This window comes from Hevea brasiliensis, chromosome 11 (genome assembly GCF_030052815.1).
Source record: "Hevea brasiliensis isolate MT/VB/25A 57/8 chromosome 11, ASM3005281v1, whole genome shotgun sequence".
NCBI lineage: Eukaryota > Viridiplantae > Streptophyta > Magnoliopsida > Malpighiales > Euphorbiaceae > Hevea > Hevea brasiliensis.
In genome coordinates, this window is record NC_079503.1 from 73,936,592 (window position 1) to 73,958,787 (window position 22,196).

Below are 22,196 nucleotides of genomic sequence, written 5' to 3' on the forward strand. Positions count from 1 at the left end.
CATTCTGTCCTTTAAAATTCATACTTACTTATCTCTTCATGAAACTTGTAAATAAGGTGCTCAGAAAGTCTCTCTGAGTAGAACAAGTTTCTGGGTTCAATTTATATTGCCAACAACGATTGCTATGTGAATTGAAGTTAAAAAGATTAAATCTTTGAACATAAAATTTCTTCTTTTTTTTGACCTTGTACTCAACAATTTTTACAGGCCATATATAATATATGGGTGACTAAAACTAGTTAGATTGAGATAAATTATAGGAAAGAAATTTAATGAGTTCAGTGGAGAGATTTTAAGAATTTGAAGTCAGGAGTTTGTGAAATCATCCTTAAAGGTCAAGGGGATGGTGTAATTACTAGTATTTGTTAATTTTTCCAGTTTTCAACTTTACCCACACCTAATATGCAAAATTTAGTAACTTTATTTTATAAAACAGTTAGAAAACACATTAGAAGCTCTTTTTTTATTTTTTTAATACTGATTGGAGTGGTATTTTGAAGTTCTTTCCAGTAATAGTGTTACATTTGGGAGGCAACCTTAAATGTGAGCATGATGTCTTAGGGTAGGTTTGAAGTTTATAGTCTTTTGCATATAAATATATGTCAATTTTAATTTTGTACATATTTGAAATTTGATTTTCTTTCCATCACATCCTAAATATTGAATTGAAAATCCAATCAACGTGTACATTAATTAACTTTAAATTCTCAAATATTTTCCATGAACACCACTCAAAGGTACCGCTTATAGTCATATCTGTAAGTAAAACATACCTAAACATAATTTTTGTTGATTATTTAATTTCCATACATACCCTTAACAAGCAGTAAACCCTAAAACACATTAATCATTATACATTTCACGTGATTTTGCTGTTGTTATATGCTTGAAAATTCTCCTCAAGTAACTGTCCTGGTGCTGTGTACATCATTTTTGGGGGGTTTATGTTGCACTGTGTAGCTGTCATGCACTATGCTGCCACAATTAATAGATAATTTTAGTTATTTACTGGTTTGAATGCTAAGAGGGGGGGGGGGGGGGGGGGGGTGTAAAATCTTCATGAATTTAAATTTTGTTTAAGCTGAATTCATTAATTATTTGTGACAAAAGGAAGAAAAAGGTTACTTTGTGAGCTTTGTGGAGAAGAGAAAAGATCTAGTTACTCTATCCCATGGAATTAGATTGGGATGGCTTAATTAATTTAATTGATCCATTATTTCCTTTCTTAATGACAAAAGTAAAATATGGCAAATGGAGATTTAATGTGCATGCTTACACACGCATGCACACAGAGGATAACATTTCTCTCATGGACTTTATGGAATGGAAATTAAATGCCGTACGCTCACAGAGGATAAGATTTCCCTTGTGGACTTATGGGGGTGCAGGGAAGGGAAGGGTGAGGAAGAGGATATTGCAAAGCAATAAATCATATTATCAGATATGTACTTCCATTTTAACTTGATGATGAAGGAGTGGAAGCGTGGATTAAAGGGCATTAGAACCTTGAATTTCAAAAAAAATTATTTCTAAGGTTACATGCACCATACCAAGTGTCTTATGATCCTAATCAATTTCCAATGCCTAATTGCATACCAAAACACATTTTAGCATGTATTAAAATTTCATTTGCCATTAAAGATTGTGAATTAACATTTAATTCAATTAAGTCCTAATTAAAAGAGGGATTTTTAGGTACTAACCTCTTGATGCACAATTGATGCAAATCCAGGATGTTCTTAGGACCCCAAATGTTATTCCTCTAGTTTGTCCACCACAAGCACACACCAAAGTTGCAATGGCAGCCCCTAGATTGGCTTCTCAAGCCTTGTCTACCAATTTTGAGATGAGTTTTATGCTTTGTGAAGGTTGTATGAATGTATTGAGAGTTAGAAACACTTTTTAATAATTTTAATTCAAGAGGAAATCAAAGTTTTTCCCTTGAATCAATTGAGAAATTGAAGAGGAGAGGAAGAGAGCATGTTGCCGTCCAACATAAAAGAAAAGAGAGGTGGCTGATTTTTCTTTATAATTTTTCTTTATGTACTGAGGTCAAACCCTAACTCCCTTGCCACATGTCATCACAAGATCTCATCTTATTATTATTTGATTTAATTCTATGAAGTCAAGTGTCAAGCTCCATTTAAATCATGATATGTGATCTTCCATCATAGAAAGACAAGTGGCAAGATCATATGGTGCCATGTGTCACTATGTGAAAAGACCAATTTGCCCTTACCTTTTAATTTGAGTTCTCAACCCAAAATTATAATTTCTCCTCTTTAAATCAATTTATATCAAATATAAATTAATTAATTAATTAATCTCTATTAATTAATTTCTCATAATTAAATTCATATTTAATCAAATTAAATATAAATTTAATTTATACTATACATCCAATAATCTAGATTTTGTTTCAAGTCATGCTAGGGACTTTGCAATCTTATTGCAAACCAAACCTCTTTAATTAATTAATTAAATTCTTTAATTAATCAATTAAATCACATTTTAAATGGTGATTAGTTTGTGTAGATGTGTGATTTACTAGGCTCGTTACTTATTTGCAATGAGAAATGATATTAACTCTTAATATCATTAGAACTCTTTTTTACCGTAAATGATTTCTCTAAATCATTTCAGGCATCTCATAAACCATGGTTGACACCTAGCATAGTATGCCATGGCCGCCCAATCCGTAATAAGGAATACCTTAAATGAACCTTTAATCATATGTTACCATGTACTAGAATCTCTCTGTTACAAAATCCCAATTCGAGCTGGAGTCATGGTTAATGTCAAACCCCATTTGCTGTAAACATTATGTTCTCTTTTAATTCCAGTTCTTAATTAATTAGATTTTCTTGTCAGAAACTCTTTTCTAACTAAATCTGTCTGTCTTGACCAGGAATTTGAAACATCAAGAACAATTAAATGAACATAGGATTTTATCCCTATTTACTTAGGGTAACAGATTCCATCTTGATCAACACCTATCTCTATATATAACTAGTAGGAGCCAACATATGCCCATATACCCATACACAGTACAAGTATGAAAGTAGTATCAAACTCAAACCACCTATATACAAGATAATTGTGTTATCTTAGGTCTAAAGATTATATGCACTGATATGATATATGACAATGCATTGACAAGAGTAAACTCCATGTGCTTGTCATAAGCGTCACTGGTTCTGCCTACTTATCATGTATAAGTGTCTATCATATTTGTTATGTGGCATGAGACTCCCCACTCTATCTTATTTATATCTCATATAAATACCTTGGAAATAAACATGATTACAATATTTCTGGATGAGTCATGTTCTTTGTGAAGAATCCTTGATTGTGAACCAATTGATGATACTTTGTGTTAGAAATACTGTCACTCATATTCTTAACAACTTAAGAATAGAATTTCTAACAAAACATCAATGGACCTTTTCTATTACACATAAATATATTATGTAAACGGAAAAGTGAAATTGCCTTTTATTAATAAGATATGTACAAGATACATACAAAATGATATGCTCTAGGGCATACCACTAATAGATGATGCTATATCTCTCCCTTTGTTACTATTATTGTTAAAAGTACTTGTCTTGTTTTAATTTAAATCTGAAGTTTTATATTAGCACTGTGGTTTTTTGGAATGCCTAACATCTAACTTATATGCGGAATATTGGAAGCAGAGAAATGTGGGAGAAATCAATGAAAGGCTTACTAAGCTTGGTTAGGAAAACAACGCCATCATCTTTCACATACATTTGTGAGAAGAGTGGAGATGCACTTGCGGACAAGGTAGCATTTTAGTGTATGGGTTTACCCTGTTATATTTTTCTGATCTCCCTTTTCAAAAAAAAAAAAAAAAAAAAAAGAACTGTGATGCTCTAGGTGATTCTTTCTTTATTTTTTTGCAGATGGATGAATTGGCATGCTTTGCTCCAGGAATGATAGCTTTAGGATCATCTGGTTATGATCCTGCTGACTCTAAAAAATTTCTTTCGCTTGCAGAGGAGGTATTATTATTGTCTCCAAAGCTGAATCTTAAAACTAAATTGTTTCATTTGGCTGTGAATTCGTCTTTATCTCAAGGTTTGTCATGCATAACAGATGTTTAAACTTGGAAAATTTTTTTAGTAATTATTTTTGGGCTTGGAGTAAGAGTTGACAATTTTTTTGACTTGCAAACATCTTGACATGTTCTTTTCAACAAAACCTGTATCTGTTAATTTAGGTCCTTAACTCCTTATTGATTTAGGGTAATAGTGTTTCTTTTAGTTTTTTGTTGGAAGTCCAAATCTTATGAGGATTTGAACTTGTTGTGAAGTCCTTTATCTTAACAATTTTGGATATACCTATGCTTGTAATGCTAATAATTCAGATTTCAATCAACAAAAAATCCTGCAATTTTGCCTTGAGTTGTGCAATACAGCTTTAACCTTGGCTGCAATCATTAAGGAGAAAGGAAGCATAGGTGTGAAGCCTAAACCACCCTTTGTTTTCATTTTTCAAAGTGCCTAACCAAGACTGCAAACAGCCACATAACATTAGTAGTTCTTGTTTAATTCTACTTCTTAAACCTATTCCACTACAAGCCTAATTGTCCGTCTATTCCTACTCATTCTAACCTCCTAATAAATCCTAAATCTAGCCTCAATATGCAGTCGTGCTCCTGCAAGCGTATATTTGTATATGAATTGCAGTGGTCTTATTGCATCATGTATTTTGTGTTGAAACTTTGTGTTATTCTTTTAATTATAAGAACCACAAATTTCTTGAGGAATTACATAAGCATCATTAGGTTGTTGGTTTATCATGCATTGTGACAAAGGAAGAATAATTTTTGAGCCACGCGTTGTGATAAAGGAAGCTTAAGAAGGAAATATTTCTTGCAGTTGTTGCAGTAGCAGCAGTACAGTCTACTGTCTTAGGCACACTTAGGCAACAAGGGCTACTGGTGCAAGGTGCTGGTGCCAAAAAATATACATATTTGTAGAAAGAGATGATTCTCCTTAATTTCAATTAATTTGTACATGGGTATATATATACAATTGATTCCCATAGCTGTATTCTACTAATTAGGAAGAAATTCTAAATAAGAAATCCTAAATAGTAATACAGAATACAGAATATACAGAGAAATAATATAGTGATTGACTTTCCATAACACTCTCCCTCAAGTTGGAGTATAGATGTTAATCATGCCCAACTTGTTATAAATGTAGTCAATCCTAGCTCCATTTAGAGCTTTTGTGAAAATATCTCCTAACGGCTCTCCAATTTTGATGTCTCCTGGTGAGATGATCTGTTGTTGAATCTTTTCACGACCAAAGTGACAATCAATCTCAATATGTTTGGTCCGCTCATGAAACACCGGATTAGAAGCAATATGGAGAGCAGTTTGATTATCACACTGCAATTTCGCAGGCAGAGAGGTCTTAAAACCTGTCTTATCTAGTAATTGAAGTGTCCACATTACCTCACATACTGATTGTGCCACGGCTCTATATTCCGATTCAGCTCTAGATCGAGAAACTATACTCTGCTTCTTGCTTCTCCAAGACACCAAATTTCCTTCAACAAAAACACAATATCCAGTAGTTGATCTCTTGTCAACCTTAGATTCAGCCAAGTCGGCATCTGAAAAATATTCAATATTTAAATGCCCATGATCACCATATAACAAATATCCTCCATTTAGATAACACAAGATTTGTCCCAAGGCTTCCCAATGAGCAACAGTTGGGGAAGACATAAACTGACTTACCACACTAACGGTATAAGCAATGTCAGGACGAGTGACTGTAAGGTAGTTCAATTTTCCTACCAACTCCTGTATCTCTCTGAATCTTCAAACAACTTACTATCCCTTGCTAACAGTTGTAAATTTGGAGTCATTGGTGCACTGCAAGGCTTAGCACCTAATTTTCCTATCTCTGTCAATAGTTCGAGGACATATTTTCTTTGAGACAAGAAAATACCCTTCTTACTTCTCATAACTTCAATACCCAAGAAATACTTTAACAATCCCAAGTTTTTGATCTGAAACTGGGTTTGAAGGAAGGTTTTAAGAGATGAAATACCTGCAGAGTCACTCCCAGTGATAACAATGTCATCCACATAGACTACCAGGATAATTAGACCAGCCTCAAATTGCACATAAAATACTGAGTGATCACACTTACTCTTTTGCATACCAAATTTCAGCACTGCTTCACTGAATCTTTCAAATCAGGCCCTAGGACTTTGTTTCAAGCCATAAAGAGACTTCCGAAGCCTACAAACTTTACTCAACTCTCCCTGAGCAACAAACTCAGGTGGTTGCTTCATATACACCTCCTCCTGAAGATCACCATGAAGAAAAGCATTCTTGATATCCAATTGGTGCAGGGGCCAATCATATGTAGCTGCTAAAGAGATAAATAAACAAATAGAAGTAAGTTTAGCTACAGGAGAAAATATGTCAGAGTAATCAACCTCATATGTCTGAGCATATCCTTTTGCCACAAGACGTGCTTTTAACCTAGCTACAGAACAATTAGGATTTACCTTTACTGTAAATACCCATTTGCAACCAATAGTTTTCTTACCGGTGGGCAAAGGCAACAGTTCCCATATACCATTAGCTAAAGTAACAGTAGGGGAAGTGAGATTAGACTAAAAAGCAAATAGAAGACTAGAATTACTTGTCATGTGATCTGTCGCATCAGAATCAATAACCCATTTGGATGAGGAAGACATAAGGCATGTAGTAGATTTACCCGACTCACTGATCGCAGTGATAGGGGAATGGTAGGCTTTAGAGATGCCTGATACTGGGAAAACTATGCAAAATCCTTTGCAGATATCAAAACAATTTTCTCAGAGGAAGATACTGTAGAATCCTCTACTGCCATATTTGCCATCTGTGATCGCTGATTTTTCCTTTGAAGTTGTGGATAATTATATTTTGTATGGCCAAGCTTGTGGTAATAACAACAAATGACTCCTCTTGAGTCCTGATTAGAACTAGTCTCCTCATTACGCTAATTACCTCTGTTGCCTGTAATTTTTCCTCTACTTCCTCTTCTATTACCCTATTGTCCATTTGGATTACGACTAATAAGAGCACTACTGGCAGGCTATGAAGATTGAGTACTCTCTATACGAAGGACCCGTGTGAACGTTTCATGCAAGAGAAAATCTCAGAACTGGAGAGAATCTGAGATTTAGCAATCTCATACTCTGAAGGAAGGCCTGCAAGAAAACTCATAATAGCCAGTTGCTCTCGTTGGGCTTGCTGAACTTTTACATCAGAACTAAAAGGCAACAATACATTAAGTTCCTCATATACCCATTTAAAATCCATAAAATAAGCCGTGAGAGACTTATCCTCTTTCTCAGCATGGTAGAATGCCTTACAAACATCATAAATACAGGAGATATTTCCTTTACCAGAATACAGAAAATCTAAGTAATCCATCAATTCCTTAACAAATTCACAGTGATTAATTAAACTAATTACCTCACTGTGAATCAAGTTTCGAAGCTGCAAAAACAACCGAGCATCTTCCCTTAGCCAAGTTTGCCGTGTATCATCAGTAGGTGGGTCTTTAGTTAAGTGATCATCCTTATCAATGCTACTCAAATAGACCCTAACAGTCTTACTCCACTCTAGGTAATTCGAACCATTAAGTTTGTGTTCCGTGATCTTAGTCATCACCGAAATCACATCAGAAATAACATTCTTATTGTCTGCCATTTGTTGAGACAAAGAAAACTAACCGAAACGCTAATCCAAAGTGCTTTCAGCCGCAAAATAACCCAAAATCACAAATCAAGCAAATACCGAAATAGGATCTGAGAGCCAAACTTCAGAAGTCCTTTAATAGTGTACTGGATCAGGCAACAGCACACAATGCTGGAATGAGGGGGTTGAGGCAACGCCGTTGATGCTGATCGGAGTCGAAACGGCCGGCGGATGCCTCTCCACGCGCTGGCAAGTGAAGAAACGGCGAGAACTTGAGTTGGGCGCGTAAGCCTCACACGCTTGGATTCCAGCGACCGGATCAAAGGGGACAGCCGGTCAGCGGCCAAGGTCTCTCCTGAGCTGGGTGGTGAGAACAAATAGTCACCCTGGATAGATGACCTGCTCTGATACTATGTAGAAAGAGATGATTCTCCTTAATTTCAATTAATCTGTATATGGGTAAATATATACAATTGATTTCTATAATTGTGTTCGACTAATCAAGAAGAAATCCTAAATAAGAAATCCTATATAAGAATACAGAATACAGAATATATAGAGAAATAATATAGTTATTGACTTTCCATAACAATATTTTTGAAATAAAGTACATAAAGGTTTGTAATACATAATATAGAGAAAGCTAGAAAAAGGCATAATGTGCTAGAAAAAGCAAAAACTTAGTGCATGTCAATTTTAGCTTGGTATTTCAGTCATCAATTATATCCTTAACTATGAGGTGTTATATCAATTGGAGTCATCTCTTGTATTGTCCTCATTTTTGCAACTACAAATTCTCATGAATGCAATGTGATATATGCTAATACTTCCAAAAACGCCCAAAATACACATTGCATTATAAATTATTAGAAAATTGAAAAAAAAAACCTTCGTGCCAAATACTACAAATATTAATAATTGTGATAAATGGTGACATGACATTTTTCTTCTTGTGAAAAATGCTTATGTGGAACATGTACTTTAGGATTGTAGAAAATGCCAATATGCTCATGTCATGTTCATTGAAGGCTAACAAATTAGCAAAGAAGACCAACAAAGGGAGTGGCTATAACTGGCATCAAGAACCCAAAAATTCGAATTTAATTAATTAAGTTGAAAGTGGGGGTGAAACTAACAAGAACACCAAAGTTTTGGATTTTTCAAGTTATTTGGACTTTAAAAAAAAAAAAGGCTTAAATTGGCAAGCTTTGTGTTGTTGCACTAAGTTGTAGGTCCAAAGATTGCTTAAGCTATTTGAATATCCAATGTCTCATATCTATTAAAATTTTCTATAACCGGAAAGTCATTGGATTACATACAAAATATACCTAATTAATTGGTGATGATATAATATGCTTTTGTTGCTCTTTAGTGTGTCATGGAATTTTTATTTATTTGTTTGTATATTTATCTATTTGTTTATTTATTTACAAGCTTTCAAGATTGCTCAATTATTATAATATTATTGGGGAAATAATTTGGTATATAGAAATAGTATACCATAAAACTTTTAGAATTTGCTTGTTAGGTATGCCTTTTGTGCTCAAAGCTCCAAGAATTGATGCTTTAGATGCACCTAGTTGAATGTGATTGGCTTGGGATCTTAGAAGTAGATCAACCTTGGACACAATTCTTACATTATTGACTTTTTCATCTCTTCCAAATACTTATTAGGGTTTATTCCTTAGAGACCTCTTAATAATTGGAATTTGATTTATTTATTTCCCTTTATGCAGCTTGCGTGGACTTGTTACAACTTTTACCAATCAACACCAACAAAATTGGCTGGAGAAAACTATTTTTTCCATCCTGGCCAGGTTAGTTACCTTTATCATCATAATGACTTTTTTTTTTTCATTTTGCGAATAAGAATTTGAAAAGTCAAATTATGAGTCAAGGTGAGGGCTTTTATTGGTTTTCAATTCTCGAGAATGCAAATAGAAATGATATGTTGCAAGAAAGGTCTATAAGTGTTTAACTTCTTTATATTGCAAGTATAGTGAGTCTTACCCTCACTTAGGTTTACAGTGTAAGGTTGTGTGGGTTGCTTGTAGTATGAAAGCAAAAAAGCACAAATCACAAGAAAAGTGCTCACTTGATTGAAGCAAGGCACAAATATTTTAAAATGCTTAGAAAAATAATATGCCATAAAAGATTAGTTCATAGGAATCATATATATAATATTTGAAAAACACTATTCGCTTATAACTATGTAAAAATTAGCTTAATCATTACTAGCTATTGTGAGAAAAGGGGTTTCATTAATTTCTAAAGAGGTTACACACACGCACACACACACGTATATATGTACACACACAGTCATCTCTTATGCTAATTTAGAGTTCTACATTGGATGGGAGTTCTACATTGGTTAGGAATCCTTTTCTAACAAGGATATCCTATAAGGATTGACTGCTATAACACTCCCCCTCAGGTTGGAGTATTGATATTAGTCATGCCCAACTTGTTACAAATGCAGTTAACTCGAGCTCTATGTAGAGCTTTTGTAAACATATCTCCTAATTTCTCTTCAGTTTTGATGTAATGTGTTGAGATGGCCCCTTGTTGAAGTTTTTCATGAACAAAATGGCAATCAATCTCAATATTCTTGTTCATGAAACACAGGGTTAGAAACAATATAGAGAGCAGCTTGATTATCACACCGCAATTGCATCGGCAGAGAGGTGTTAAGGCCAACCTCATCTATAATTGATGTATCCATATTATCTCACACATTGATTGTGCCATAGCTCTGTATTCTGATTTAGCACTTGATTAAGAGACTCGCTCTGCTTCTTACTTCTCTAAGATACCAAATTACTTCCAACAAGACAAAATATCTGGTAGATGACCTTCTATCAGCTTTAGATCCTACCTAGTCTATATCTGAAAAACACTGAACATTTAAATGCCTATGATTACTATATAATAAGCTTCACACTGGAGCTCCCTTCAAATAACACAAGATTTGTTCCAAAATTTTCCATTGAGCAACAGTTGGGGAAGACATAAAATGACTTACCATACTCACTGGATATGCAATATTAGGACGAGTTACTATAAGACAGTCCAATTTACCTGCCAACCTCCTGTACTTTTTTGGATCTTCAAATAAATTACGATCCTCTGCTACAAGTTGCAAATTTGGAGTCATAGGCGGATTGCAAGGCTTAGCACCAAATTTTCCCGTTTCTATCAGTAGATCAAGAACATACTTCTGCTGAGATAAGAAGATACTTTTCTTACTTTTCATAACTTCGATACCCAAAAAAATACTTAAGTAGGCCTAAGTCTTTTGTTTGAAACTGGGTTTGAAGGAAATGTTTAAGGCTATAAAGAGACTTTTAAAGTCTGCAAACTTTACTTAACTCTCCCTAAGCAAAAAATACTGTGGTTGCTCCATATACGTCTCCTCCTCAAGATCACTATGAAGAAAGACATTCTTGATATCTAATTGGTGCAAAGGCCAATTATATGTAGCTGCTAGAGAGATAAACAATCGAACTGAAGCTAGTTTAGCTACAAGAGAAAAAGTATCATAGTAATCAATCCCGTATGTCTGAGCATATCCTTTAGTTACAAGATATGCTTTTAATCTGGCTATAGAACCATCAGAATTCATTTTTACTGTAAAGACCCATTTGCAATCAATAGCTTTCTTACCGGTGGACAAAGACGCTAGTTTCCATGTGTCATTTGTATCTAAGGCCTTCATTTTCTCTTTCATAGCCGCACACTGGCCAGGATAAGAAAATGCCTCAACAATAATTAGGGATGTTGATAGAATTTAAAGAAGTAACAAAACATCGAGAAGGAGAAGACAAATGATCATAGAAACAAAAGAGGAAATAGGGTAGGATCTAGAGTAGGATCATGACCAGTGGTAGTAGCCAGATCTTCTGATGAAGAAGCTAGTGGAGGATTTGAGTCGGAGTACTCCAATCTCCTTGAATAAACATGAATAATAGGAGGTCTGATTGTGATTGGGACAGAAGGAGTAGGAGGAGGATTCTGTTTGACAGTGTATGCTAAAAGATCATCTTCCTCCCCTTGATTCTCATACATAGATGTTTGAGGAAATAATGGAGTAGACTAAAAAAAGTAACATCAATAAAAACAATATAACGATTAAGAGTTGGAGAGAAACATCTTTATCCTTTTTGGAGCCTAGAGTATCAAAGGAAAACACATTTAAGAGACTTTAGATCGAATTTAGAAATTTATGGATGAACATCACGCGCAAAACAAGTACAACAAATAATACGGGGTTCAGCAAAAAACAAAGATTTAGATGGAAACAAAACAACATAAGGAATGTCTCCATCAAGGTTAGAAGATGGCATACGATTAATCAGAAAACATGCTATGGAAACTGCATTAGCCCAAAAATATTTAGGAACCTTCATTTGGAAAAGGGCTCTAACTACTTCAAGAAGATACCAATTTTTCCTTTTGACAACACCATTTTGGGATGGTGCATCAACACAAGATAACTGGTGAAAAATACCATTTTGAGTCATATAGGTCAGAAAGTGCTTAGAAAAATATTCTTTAGTATTATCTCTTCTTAACATGCATACAAAAGTACTAAACTGAGTTTTAATTTCAACACAAAAGGCATTAAAGATAGAAAATAACTTAGAACGATTCTTCATTAAATATAACCGTGTAACATGAGAGTAATCATTCATAAAAGTAATAAAATATCTAAATTCAGGTTTAAAAGTAATAGAACAAGGACTCCAAACATCAGAATGAACTAACTTAAAAGGAGACGAAATCTGTTTATTGACTCTGGGCACAGAAGGTAAACGATGATGCTTAGCAAACTGACATGACTCACATTCTAGTATTGACAAAGACTGAAATTGAGGACATAAGTTCTTCAAAGTAGAGAAGGATGGCCCGATCTACAATGAACTTTAAGAGGAGTTAAGGTATTGGAGCAAGCAAGAGATTGCGGTTCACGTCTATCAAGGATGTAAAGACCACTCGACTCATGCCCTTTACTAATAATATTCTTTGTTGCAAGATCCTAAAACAAACAATGGTCAGAGAAAAAAGAAATAGAACAATTTAAGTTTCGAGTGAGTTTACTAACATAAAGTAAATTAAAGGAGAAGTTAGTAGACATAAGACAGATGACAAAGATATGAACGATGTTGGATTCGTAGTTCCAAAACTCATGACACAAGAAGTAGATCGATGAGTTAAAGTAACTGTGGAAGGGGGTAGTAAAAGACTGAAAATCAAATAAAAGATTAGAATTACTTATCATATGATCTGTAGCACCAGAATCAATGACCCATTTGGACGAGGAGGGCATAAAGCATGTAGTGGATTTACCTGACTCAGTGATAGCAATTGAGGAATTGGTTGGCTTTAGAGATGCTTGATATTGGGAGAACTGTGCAAATTCTTTTACTGACACCGAGACAGTTTTCTCAAAGGAGGAAGAAATTGTAGAATCTTCTGCTTCCGTATTTGCTATCTGAGATCGCTGATTTTTTGTTTGAAGTTTCAAACATTTACATTTTGTATGTCCAGGCTCATGGCAATAATAACAAATGACTCCTCTCGAGTCTTGATTAGAACGACTAACCTCCCCATTACAATGATTATTTTTGTTGGTCACCCTTCCTTTATATCCTCCTTTATTTCCCTGTTGTCTACTCACACTCCGACTAATAAGAGCACCAATAGTGGGTTGTGAAAATTGAGTACCCTTTATACAAAGGACACGTGTGGAGATATCATGCAGAGTGAAAATCTCAGAACTAGAGAGAATTGGAGATTTAACAGTCTCATATTCTGAGGGTAAACTAGCAAGAAAACTTATAACTATTTGCTCATGTTGAGCTTATTGCACCTTTACATCAGGATTAACAGGACATTATACTCATCATAAATACGTTTAAATTCCATAAAATATGCTGTAAGAGTCTTATTCTGTTTCTCAAGTCGAAAAATTCCTTACAAACATCATATATGCAAGAAATATTGCCTTTGCTAGAATATAAAAATTCTAAATATTCCATTAATTCTTTACATACAGTGATTAATAAGACTAATTACCTCACTGTGAACTGAATTCGGAGACTGTAAGAACAAACAGGCATTTTCCTTCAGCCAAGCGGGCTTGGTATCATCATCAGGTGAATCATTTGTGGGATGATCATCGTTATCAATGCTTTGCAATTGAATCCGAACTGTCTTGCTCCATTCCAAGTAATTCAAGCCATTGAGTTTGTGTTCGGTATTTTAGTCATCATTGAAACTACATCAGGAATCATAGACTTAGTCTCACCCTTAGCCATTGTCCTTTAAATATCCACAGTCCATAAGTAACCCTAAATATTCAAAAGATTGCCTCCATTTCTAGTGGCAGAATCCCGTTTAAATAGTAACTTGAAAAGCCAAGTTCTAACGCACCACTAAGAAAAAAGCCCCAAAACCTGACATAGTTGAGGCGACGTTGGAAGAAGAAGTCTGACCATTGGACGTTGTTGGAGAACACCACACATGCTAGTGCGTGGACCTAAGGCACAGAACAATGGACGGCACATGAGAGCCACACGTTGCACATCCAGTCACCGAAGTTTAACTGAAGGCCAATCGGTGGCCAAGATCTCCAACAAGAAGGGCAATGATGCAAACAAGGCACCCTGTATGGGTGACTTAGAGAATAGGGTTGTAAAGCAGATAAATAGGGTCATAAGGCAAAAAATTTAATTTCAAACTAATTGTTTCAATCTTTCATCTTGGCTCTGATACCATGTGAGAAAAGGTGTTTCATTAATTTCTAAAAGGGTTATATATACACACACGCACACACACACACACACACACACACACACACACACACACACACACACATATAGACACACAAACAGTTATCTTTTACACTAATTCGGAGTTCTACATTGGTTAGGAATTCTATATTGATTAGGAATCCTTTTCTAACAAAGATTTTCTTTTATAATAGCTATGTACCTAGACCTTTTTCTTTCAAAATCTAATGGCAATGAAATACCAAAAAGTCGATTAGCTATTTTTTACAAGGATAGTTAACCTATGATTTTGTCTTGCAAATTTTGGTCTCCAACAAGTGTTTCAGTTCATCAAACTATATAATTGGTTTGTTATAAAGAGTTTTGGGTTTAGAAAGTGCCTAGCAATATGGATTGATTGGTGAAGTTGGCATTCCCATCTATCATCAGTAATTGTGAAGATTTCTTTATACTTTTCATGCTCATTGGATATTTTCTTGGTTAGTTCTTGGCTCCATCCATGGCTACAAAAGTATATATGTTAGTTTCTTCATATTATCAGTAAGCCTATGAACTTGAGGAAGAATATTCATAACCATAATTACATAGTTAAGGCATCAATATAATTTCTTCAATTTGTTTGTCGAATGCTTTGTTGCCAATTGCTAGAAACCTAGTCCTTTAAGGTGAAATAGCTCTCAATGAATTTTTTGTTTTTTTGTTTTGGATGCATTTTATGATGAGATCATAAGGATAAATATGGTTTTTTTAGGCATATTGAGCTTTATTTGCTTTGTGAATGAACCCCCTTATCATGTGCAATAAAAATGACCAAGTTATGATAGCCCTTCAAAATTTTTGAAGGCTCAAGATATTTCCCAATATTTTTGGCTAATTCCACTCATGCTCACTCATCTTATTACCAAACTTCTGAATGGTCACTAAATTTCAGTTTTTGTCAACAAATTACTCAACTTTGATGTTGTATCAAGAAGTTCGTTATTGGTAATATTTTTTTGTTATTTTACTAACATTCTCTTGTGATGGGTGATGACTAAGCATGACAATTGAAGCAGCGTGTAGTGCAGATCCTTCGGCGCACGATAAAACTCTTGAAAATAAATAAGATCTAATTACAATACTTAATTCAAAGTTTAAGGATAAATAAAGGAAACTAGTTTTATGAAGAAGAAAACTTTATTAAATTATGAAAAGACTTGTACATAATGAAAATAGGAGTATTTATAATGCTTATAATCCTAAGTTGTTAGGAATAAATTTAAAAGTCCTAATCTAAATAGAAATAATATTTTTGTCCTAAATAAACTAGGAATATAAATTAAAACTAAATAGGAATTAAAGAAACCAAATTATAATAGAAATTCCAGTCTAAATAGGAAGATTTAGTTTGCCCATATAGGTTCCCGTTTTGACACACCCACCTTCCTCGAAAATTTTTTATTTTTAGTTTTTTACGCACTGCATCATTCACCCACCACTCTTTGCAAAAAATTTGATCTCGAATTTTAAAATTTTGAAGAATCAAAAGTACAATTGGAAGATGACACCATATAATCTTCTTCTTATGTAGTGCTAATGAGATTAAAGCGAGCAAGGGTGAATTGAAGAACTCAACATCTTCCTTTGCATCCTTGGAAATATCTGGACAAATAAAATCAATAAAAGCATTAGGAATTAAAGGGTTAGAAAAATCTGCAATTTCTATAAACTCAATGATTTGAGTTTATTCAATTTCTACTATTGTCTCTATGGATTGTTCCTCTTCAATTTCTATTGAAATCTCCATGGTTTGTTGTTTAACTTTCATCGACATCTCTAATTCTTCTTTTTTCTTATGAATTTCAACTTCCTCCTCTATATTCCAGTTCAAGCTCATTATCATCAGTCATAGCAAAAGGCACAATAAACTCTTCAAAGTCAAATTTCTTTGTTTCGAATTGTTCTCTTTGTTCTTACTCCAAATCTTCAACGCCCTTCGATATCTCAATAGGTTTTGCTTCCACTTCATATTCTTTGTTTTTATTGAAATACACAATTCCTTAATAACACTTCCTCTATTTATCATTAGTAACCAATGTCCTTCTAGAACTAAAAAGAAAAGAATCATAATTGACTCTACTGTAGTTAACTCCTCTGGCGTGATTCAAGCTATGGTTTCTCTTCTCAACACCATAAACTCTCAATACAATACTCAATTGCTCTTGAATCTCTTGCAGTTGACTCCTTATATTGTGAATAGATGCAGTTTGTTCTTTGATTGCTAAAAAAATAACGTGCAACCCCTGATCATCATCACGAGGTTGGGTGTCATCACCACCATCGGTATTGGCCATCTTAATAAGGGTAAAATCCTTGTTTTGATATCACCTAGCGCATCGTGTAGCTCCGAAAGGATCGACACATGATCATACTCTTGAAAATAAATATGATCTAATCAAAGACTTTAAAAAACACAATATTTAATTCAAAGTCTAAGGATGGATAAAGCAAACCAATTTTATGAAGAAGAAAATTTCATTAAATAATTCTAAAAGGACTTGTACATAATGAAAATAGGAGTATCTATAATGCTTATAATCTTAAACTAATTAGGAATAAATTTAAAAGCCCTAATCTAAATAGGAATAATATTTTAGAGTCCTAAATAAAGTAGGAATATAAATTAAAACTAAATAGGAATTAAAGACTCCAAATTATAATAGAAATCACAGTCTAAATCGGAAGATTTAGCCTGACCATATAGGTTCCCATTTCAACACTCCCACCTTCCTCGAATTTTTTTATTTTATTTTTACTCACTGTGTCAACAATCCTCTAAGCTATTGAACTATATTAGAAAAGAATGTTTTTGGTTATCATGTAAAAAATATGTTTGGTATTCTACCAAAATCTAGTAGTAATGACATCCTTTAAACATTAACTTGAGTGATTTTAACAAATTGAAGTTTGGTAATCATGTTGAAATCAATGATAAGTTCAATGACTATGAATGAAACAAAACCTTAATCCTCCAACATAAGATCACCACAATGTGTTGTACATGGGTTCAATACAAGTGAGACCTTTTTACTTCTAATAGCTTCCTTTGGCAACTTGAAACTAGATCCATTATCATTTATTACTTCCACAACATTGGCTTCTCCTAGCATACTCTACAAACTCATCAAGCAACTTAAATGTCCTCTCACCAATTTTTCTGATTGATACGCAATTAACTTCGTAGTAGTTAGCCTACTAGATGATGAACCAGGAAATTTATTAATTGCATTTTTGTTTGTCCACCTATTTGACATTGTGATGCCTCATCATTGCATTTGTGTGATTCTTCAAAAGATCATTTGTATAAGTTACTCCGTCAAAATTGGGACTATTTCTTCAGTGGTTGAGAGGCTACAAATTTGGGCCATGTTGCCTGTAGAAAAAGATGATTCTCCTTAATTTCAATTAATCTGTACATGGGTATATATATACAATTGATTCCTATAGTTGTTTTCTATTAATTAGGAAGAAATCCTAAATAAGAAATTCTAAATAGGAATACAGAATACAGAATATACAGAGAAATAATATAGTGATTGACTTTCCATAACACTCCCCCTCAAGTTGGAGCATAGATGTTAATCATGCCCAACTTGTTATAAATGTAGTCAATCCTAGCTCCATTCAGAGCTTTTGTGAAAATATTTCCTAACTGCTCTCCAGTTTTGATGTGTCCTGTTGAGATGATCTGTTATTGAATTTTTTCACGAACAAAGTGACAATCAATCTCAATATGTTTGGTCCGCTCATGAAACACCGGATTAGAAGCAATATGGAGAGCAGCTTGATTATCACACCACAATTTCGCAAGCAGGGAGGTCTTAAAACCTGTCTCATCTAGTAATTGAAGTATCCATATTACCTCACCTACTGATTGTGCCATGGCTCTGTATTCGGATTCAGCACTAGATTAAGAAACTACACTTTGCTTCTTGCTTCTCCAAGACACCAAATTTTCTCTAACAAAAGCGCAATATCCAATAGTTGACCTTCTGTCAACCTTAGATCCAGCCCAGTCGGCATTTGAAAAACATTCAACATTCAAATGCCCATGATTATCATATAACAAACCTCTTCCTGGAGCGCCCTTCAGATGACACAAGATTTGTCCCAAGGCTTCTCAATGAGCAACAGTTGAGGAAGACATAAACTGACTTACCACACTAACGGCATAAGCAATGTCAGGACGAGTGACTGTAAGGTAGTTCAATTTTCCTACCAATCTTCTGTATCTCTCTAGATCTTCAAACAACTCACTATCCCCTGCTAACAGTTTTAAATTTGAAGTCATTGGTGCACTATAAGGCTTAGCACCTAATTTTTCTGTCTCTGTCAATAAATAGAGGACATATTTTCTTTGAGATAAGAAAATATCCTTCTTACTTTTCATAACTTCAATACCCAAGAAATACTTTAACAATCCCAAGTCTTTGGTCTGAAATTGAGTTTGGAGGAAGGTTTTAAGAGATGAAATACCTCCAGAGTCACTTCCAGTGATGACAATGTCATCCACATAGACTACCAGGATAATTAGACCAGCCTCTGATTGCCTATAAAATACTGAGTGATCACACTTACTCTTTTGCATACCAAATTCCTGTACTGCTTCACTGAATCTCCCAAACCAAGCCCTAGGACTTTATTTCAAGCCGTAAAGAGACTTCCGAAGCTTACAAACTTTACCCAACTCCCCCTGAGCAACAAACTCAGGTGGTTGCTCCATATACACCTCCTCTTGAAGATCACCATGAAGGAAAGCATTTTTGATATCCAATTGGTGCAGGGGCCAATCATATGTAGCTGCTAAAGAGATAAACAAGCGAACAAAAGTATGTTTACCTATAGGATAAAGTGTCAGAATAATCAACCCCATATGTTTGAGCATATCCTTTTGCTACAAGGCGTACTTCTAACCTAGCCATAGAATCATCAAGATTTACCTTTACTGTAAATACCCATTTGCAACCAATAGCTTTCTTACCAGTGGGCAAAGGCAACAGTTCCCATGTATCATTAGCATCTAAAGCCTCTATTTCCTCTTTCATAGCAGCACACCATCCAGGATGAGACAGTGCCTCACCAACAGTATTAGGGATAGGAATAGAGTCTAAAGAAGTAACAAAACACCGAGAACAAGAAGACAATTGATTATAAGAAACAAAAGAAGAGATAGGGTAAGTACATGAACGCTTACCTTTATGAAGAGCAATGGATAAGTCTAGATCAGAATCATGATCAGTATGAGGTACATGATCTCCCAATGAAATAGCTGGTGGAGGTTCTGAGTCAGAAATCTCCAATTTCCTGGAATAAATATGAACAACAGAATGTCGAGTAGGTCTAGAGACAGAAGGAACAGGCTGTGGGAGAGGACTAGACATTGGTTGGACAGTATATATTAAGAGATCATCCTCCCCCCTGATTCTCATATACAGATGATTGAGAAAAAAATAGAGTGGACTCAAAAAATGTGACATCTGCAGAAACAAGATAACGAATAAGAGTATGAGAGAAACAGAGGTGCCTTTTTTGTAGCCGGGAGTACCCAAGGAAGACACATTTGAGAGATTTTGGATCCAATTTAGTAACCTGTGGACGAACATTACGCACAAAACAGGTAAAACAAAAAATACGGGGTTCAACAGGGAACAAATATTTTGTAGGAAACAAAGCAGTATAAGAAATATCTCCATTAAGGACAGAAGACGGCATACGATTGATAAAAAAACATGCCGTATAAACTGTATCCGCCCAAAAGTGTTTAGGAACTTTCATTTGAAAAAGAAGAGCACGAGTTATCTCAAGAAGATGCTGTTTTTTTTTTTCGGCCACGCCATTTTGGGATGGGGTATTCACACAGGAAGATTGATGAAGAATGCCATTTTGTGTCATATAAGACTGAAATTGAGCTGAAAAGTATTCTTTGGCATTTTCACTTCTTAATATGCACACAGAAATATTAAATTGAGTTTTGATTTCATTACAAAAGGCACAAAAGATAGAAAATAACTCAGAATGATTCTTCATTAAATATAACCAGGTAACACGAGAGTAATCATCAACAAAAGTAACAAAATAACGAAATCCAGTTTTAGAAGTAACAGAACAAGGACCCCAAACATCAGAATGAACTAACTCAAAAGGGGATGAAGCTCGTTTATTGACTCTAGACACAGAAAGCAAACGATGATGTTTTGCAAACTGACACGACTCACATTCTAGTACTGATAAAGACTGAAACTGAGGACACAGCTTCTTCATGGTAGACAAAGAAGGATGGCTCAATCTACAATGAGCTTCAAGAGGTGTTAAAGTGCTGGAGCAAACAAGCGACCGCGGTGCATGATTTTCCAGAATGTAGAGATCACCTGATTCACGTCCTCTACCAATAATCTGCTTCGTCGTAAGATCCTGAAACAAACACTGGTCAGGAAAAAAGGAAACAGAACAATTTAAAGTGCGATTAAGTTTACTAACAGAAAGTAGATTAAAAGAGAATTTTGATAGACACAAAACAGATGACAAAGAAATTGACGAAGTCGGGTTCGCAGTTCCAGAACCCATGACACAAGAAGTAGATTCATCAGCTAAAGTAATAGTAGAGGAAGTGAGATTAGACTGAAAAACAGATAGAAGACTAGAATTACTTGTCATGTGATCTGTCGCACCAGAATCAATAACCCATTTGGATGAGGAAGACACAAGGCATGTATTGGATTTACCTAACTCAGCGATCGCAGTGACAGAGGAACTGGTAGGCTTTAGAGATGCCTGATACTGGGGAAATTGTGCAAAATCCTCTGCAGATACAAAAATAGTTTTCTCAGAGGAAGATACTGTAGAATCCTCTGCTGCCATATTTGCCATCTATGATCGCTGATTTTTTCTCTGAAGCTGCGGACAATTATATTTTGTATGGCCAGGCTCATGGCAATAATAACAAATGACTCCTCTTGAGTCCTGATTAGAACTAGCCTTTCCATTATGCTGATTACTTCTATTGCCTGTAATTCCTCCTCTACTTCCTCTTCTATTACCTTTTTGTCCATTTGGATTACGGCTAATAAGAGCACTACTGGCAGGCTGTGAAGATTGGGTACTCTCTGTACGAAGGACCCGTGTGAACGTTTTATGCAAAGAGGAAATCTCATAACTGGAGAGAATCTGAGATTTAGCAGTCTCATACTCTGAAGGAAGGCCTGCAAGAAAACTCATAACGGCCAGTTGCTCCCGTTGGACCTGCTGAACTTTCACATCAGGACTAAAAGGCAACAATACATTAAGTTCCTCATATACCCGTTTAAAATCTATAAAATAAGCCGTGAGAGACTTATCCTCTTTCTCAGCACGGTAGAATGCCTTACAAACATCATAAATACGGGAGATATTCCATTTACTAAAATACAGAAAATCTGAGTAATCCATCAATTCCTTAACAAATTCACAGTGATTAATTAAACTAATTATCTCACTGTGAATCGAGTTCCGAAGCTGCAAAAACAACCGAGCATCCTCCCTTAGCCAAGTTTGTCGTGTATCATCCGTAGGTGGATCTTTAGTAAGGTGATCATCCTTATCAATGCTATGCAAATAGACCCTAACAGTCTTACTCCACTCCAGGTAATTTG

General features: G+C 34.9%; 1 protein-coding gene across 1 annotated transcript in view; it reads left to right on the forward strand.

Moving 5' to 3' along the window:
- LOC110664091 (mannosyl-oligosaccharide 1,2-alpha-mannosidase MNS1) overlaps window positions 1–22,196 on the forward strand; it is a 44,756-nt gene that overhangs the window by 16,226 nt on the left and 6,334 nt on the right. Inside the window, exons 10-12 of the mRNA XM_021823622.2 lie at window positions 3,699–3,807; window positions 3,927–4,025; window positions 9,475–9,555. Of these exons, the coding sequence (XP_021679314.2) occupies window positions 3,699–3,807; window positions 3,927–4,025; window positions 9,475–9,555 (289 nt within the window). The remainder of the gene's footprint in view (window positions 1–3,698; window positions 3,808–3,926; window positions 4,026–9,474; window positions 9,556–22,196) is intronic.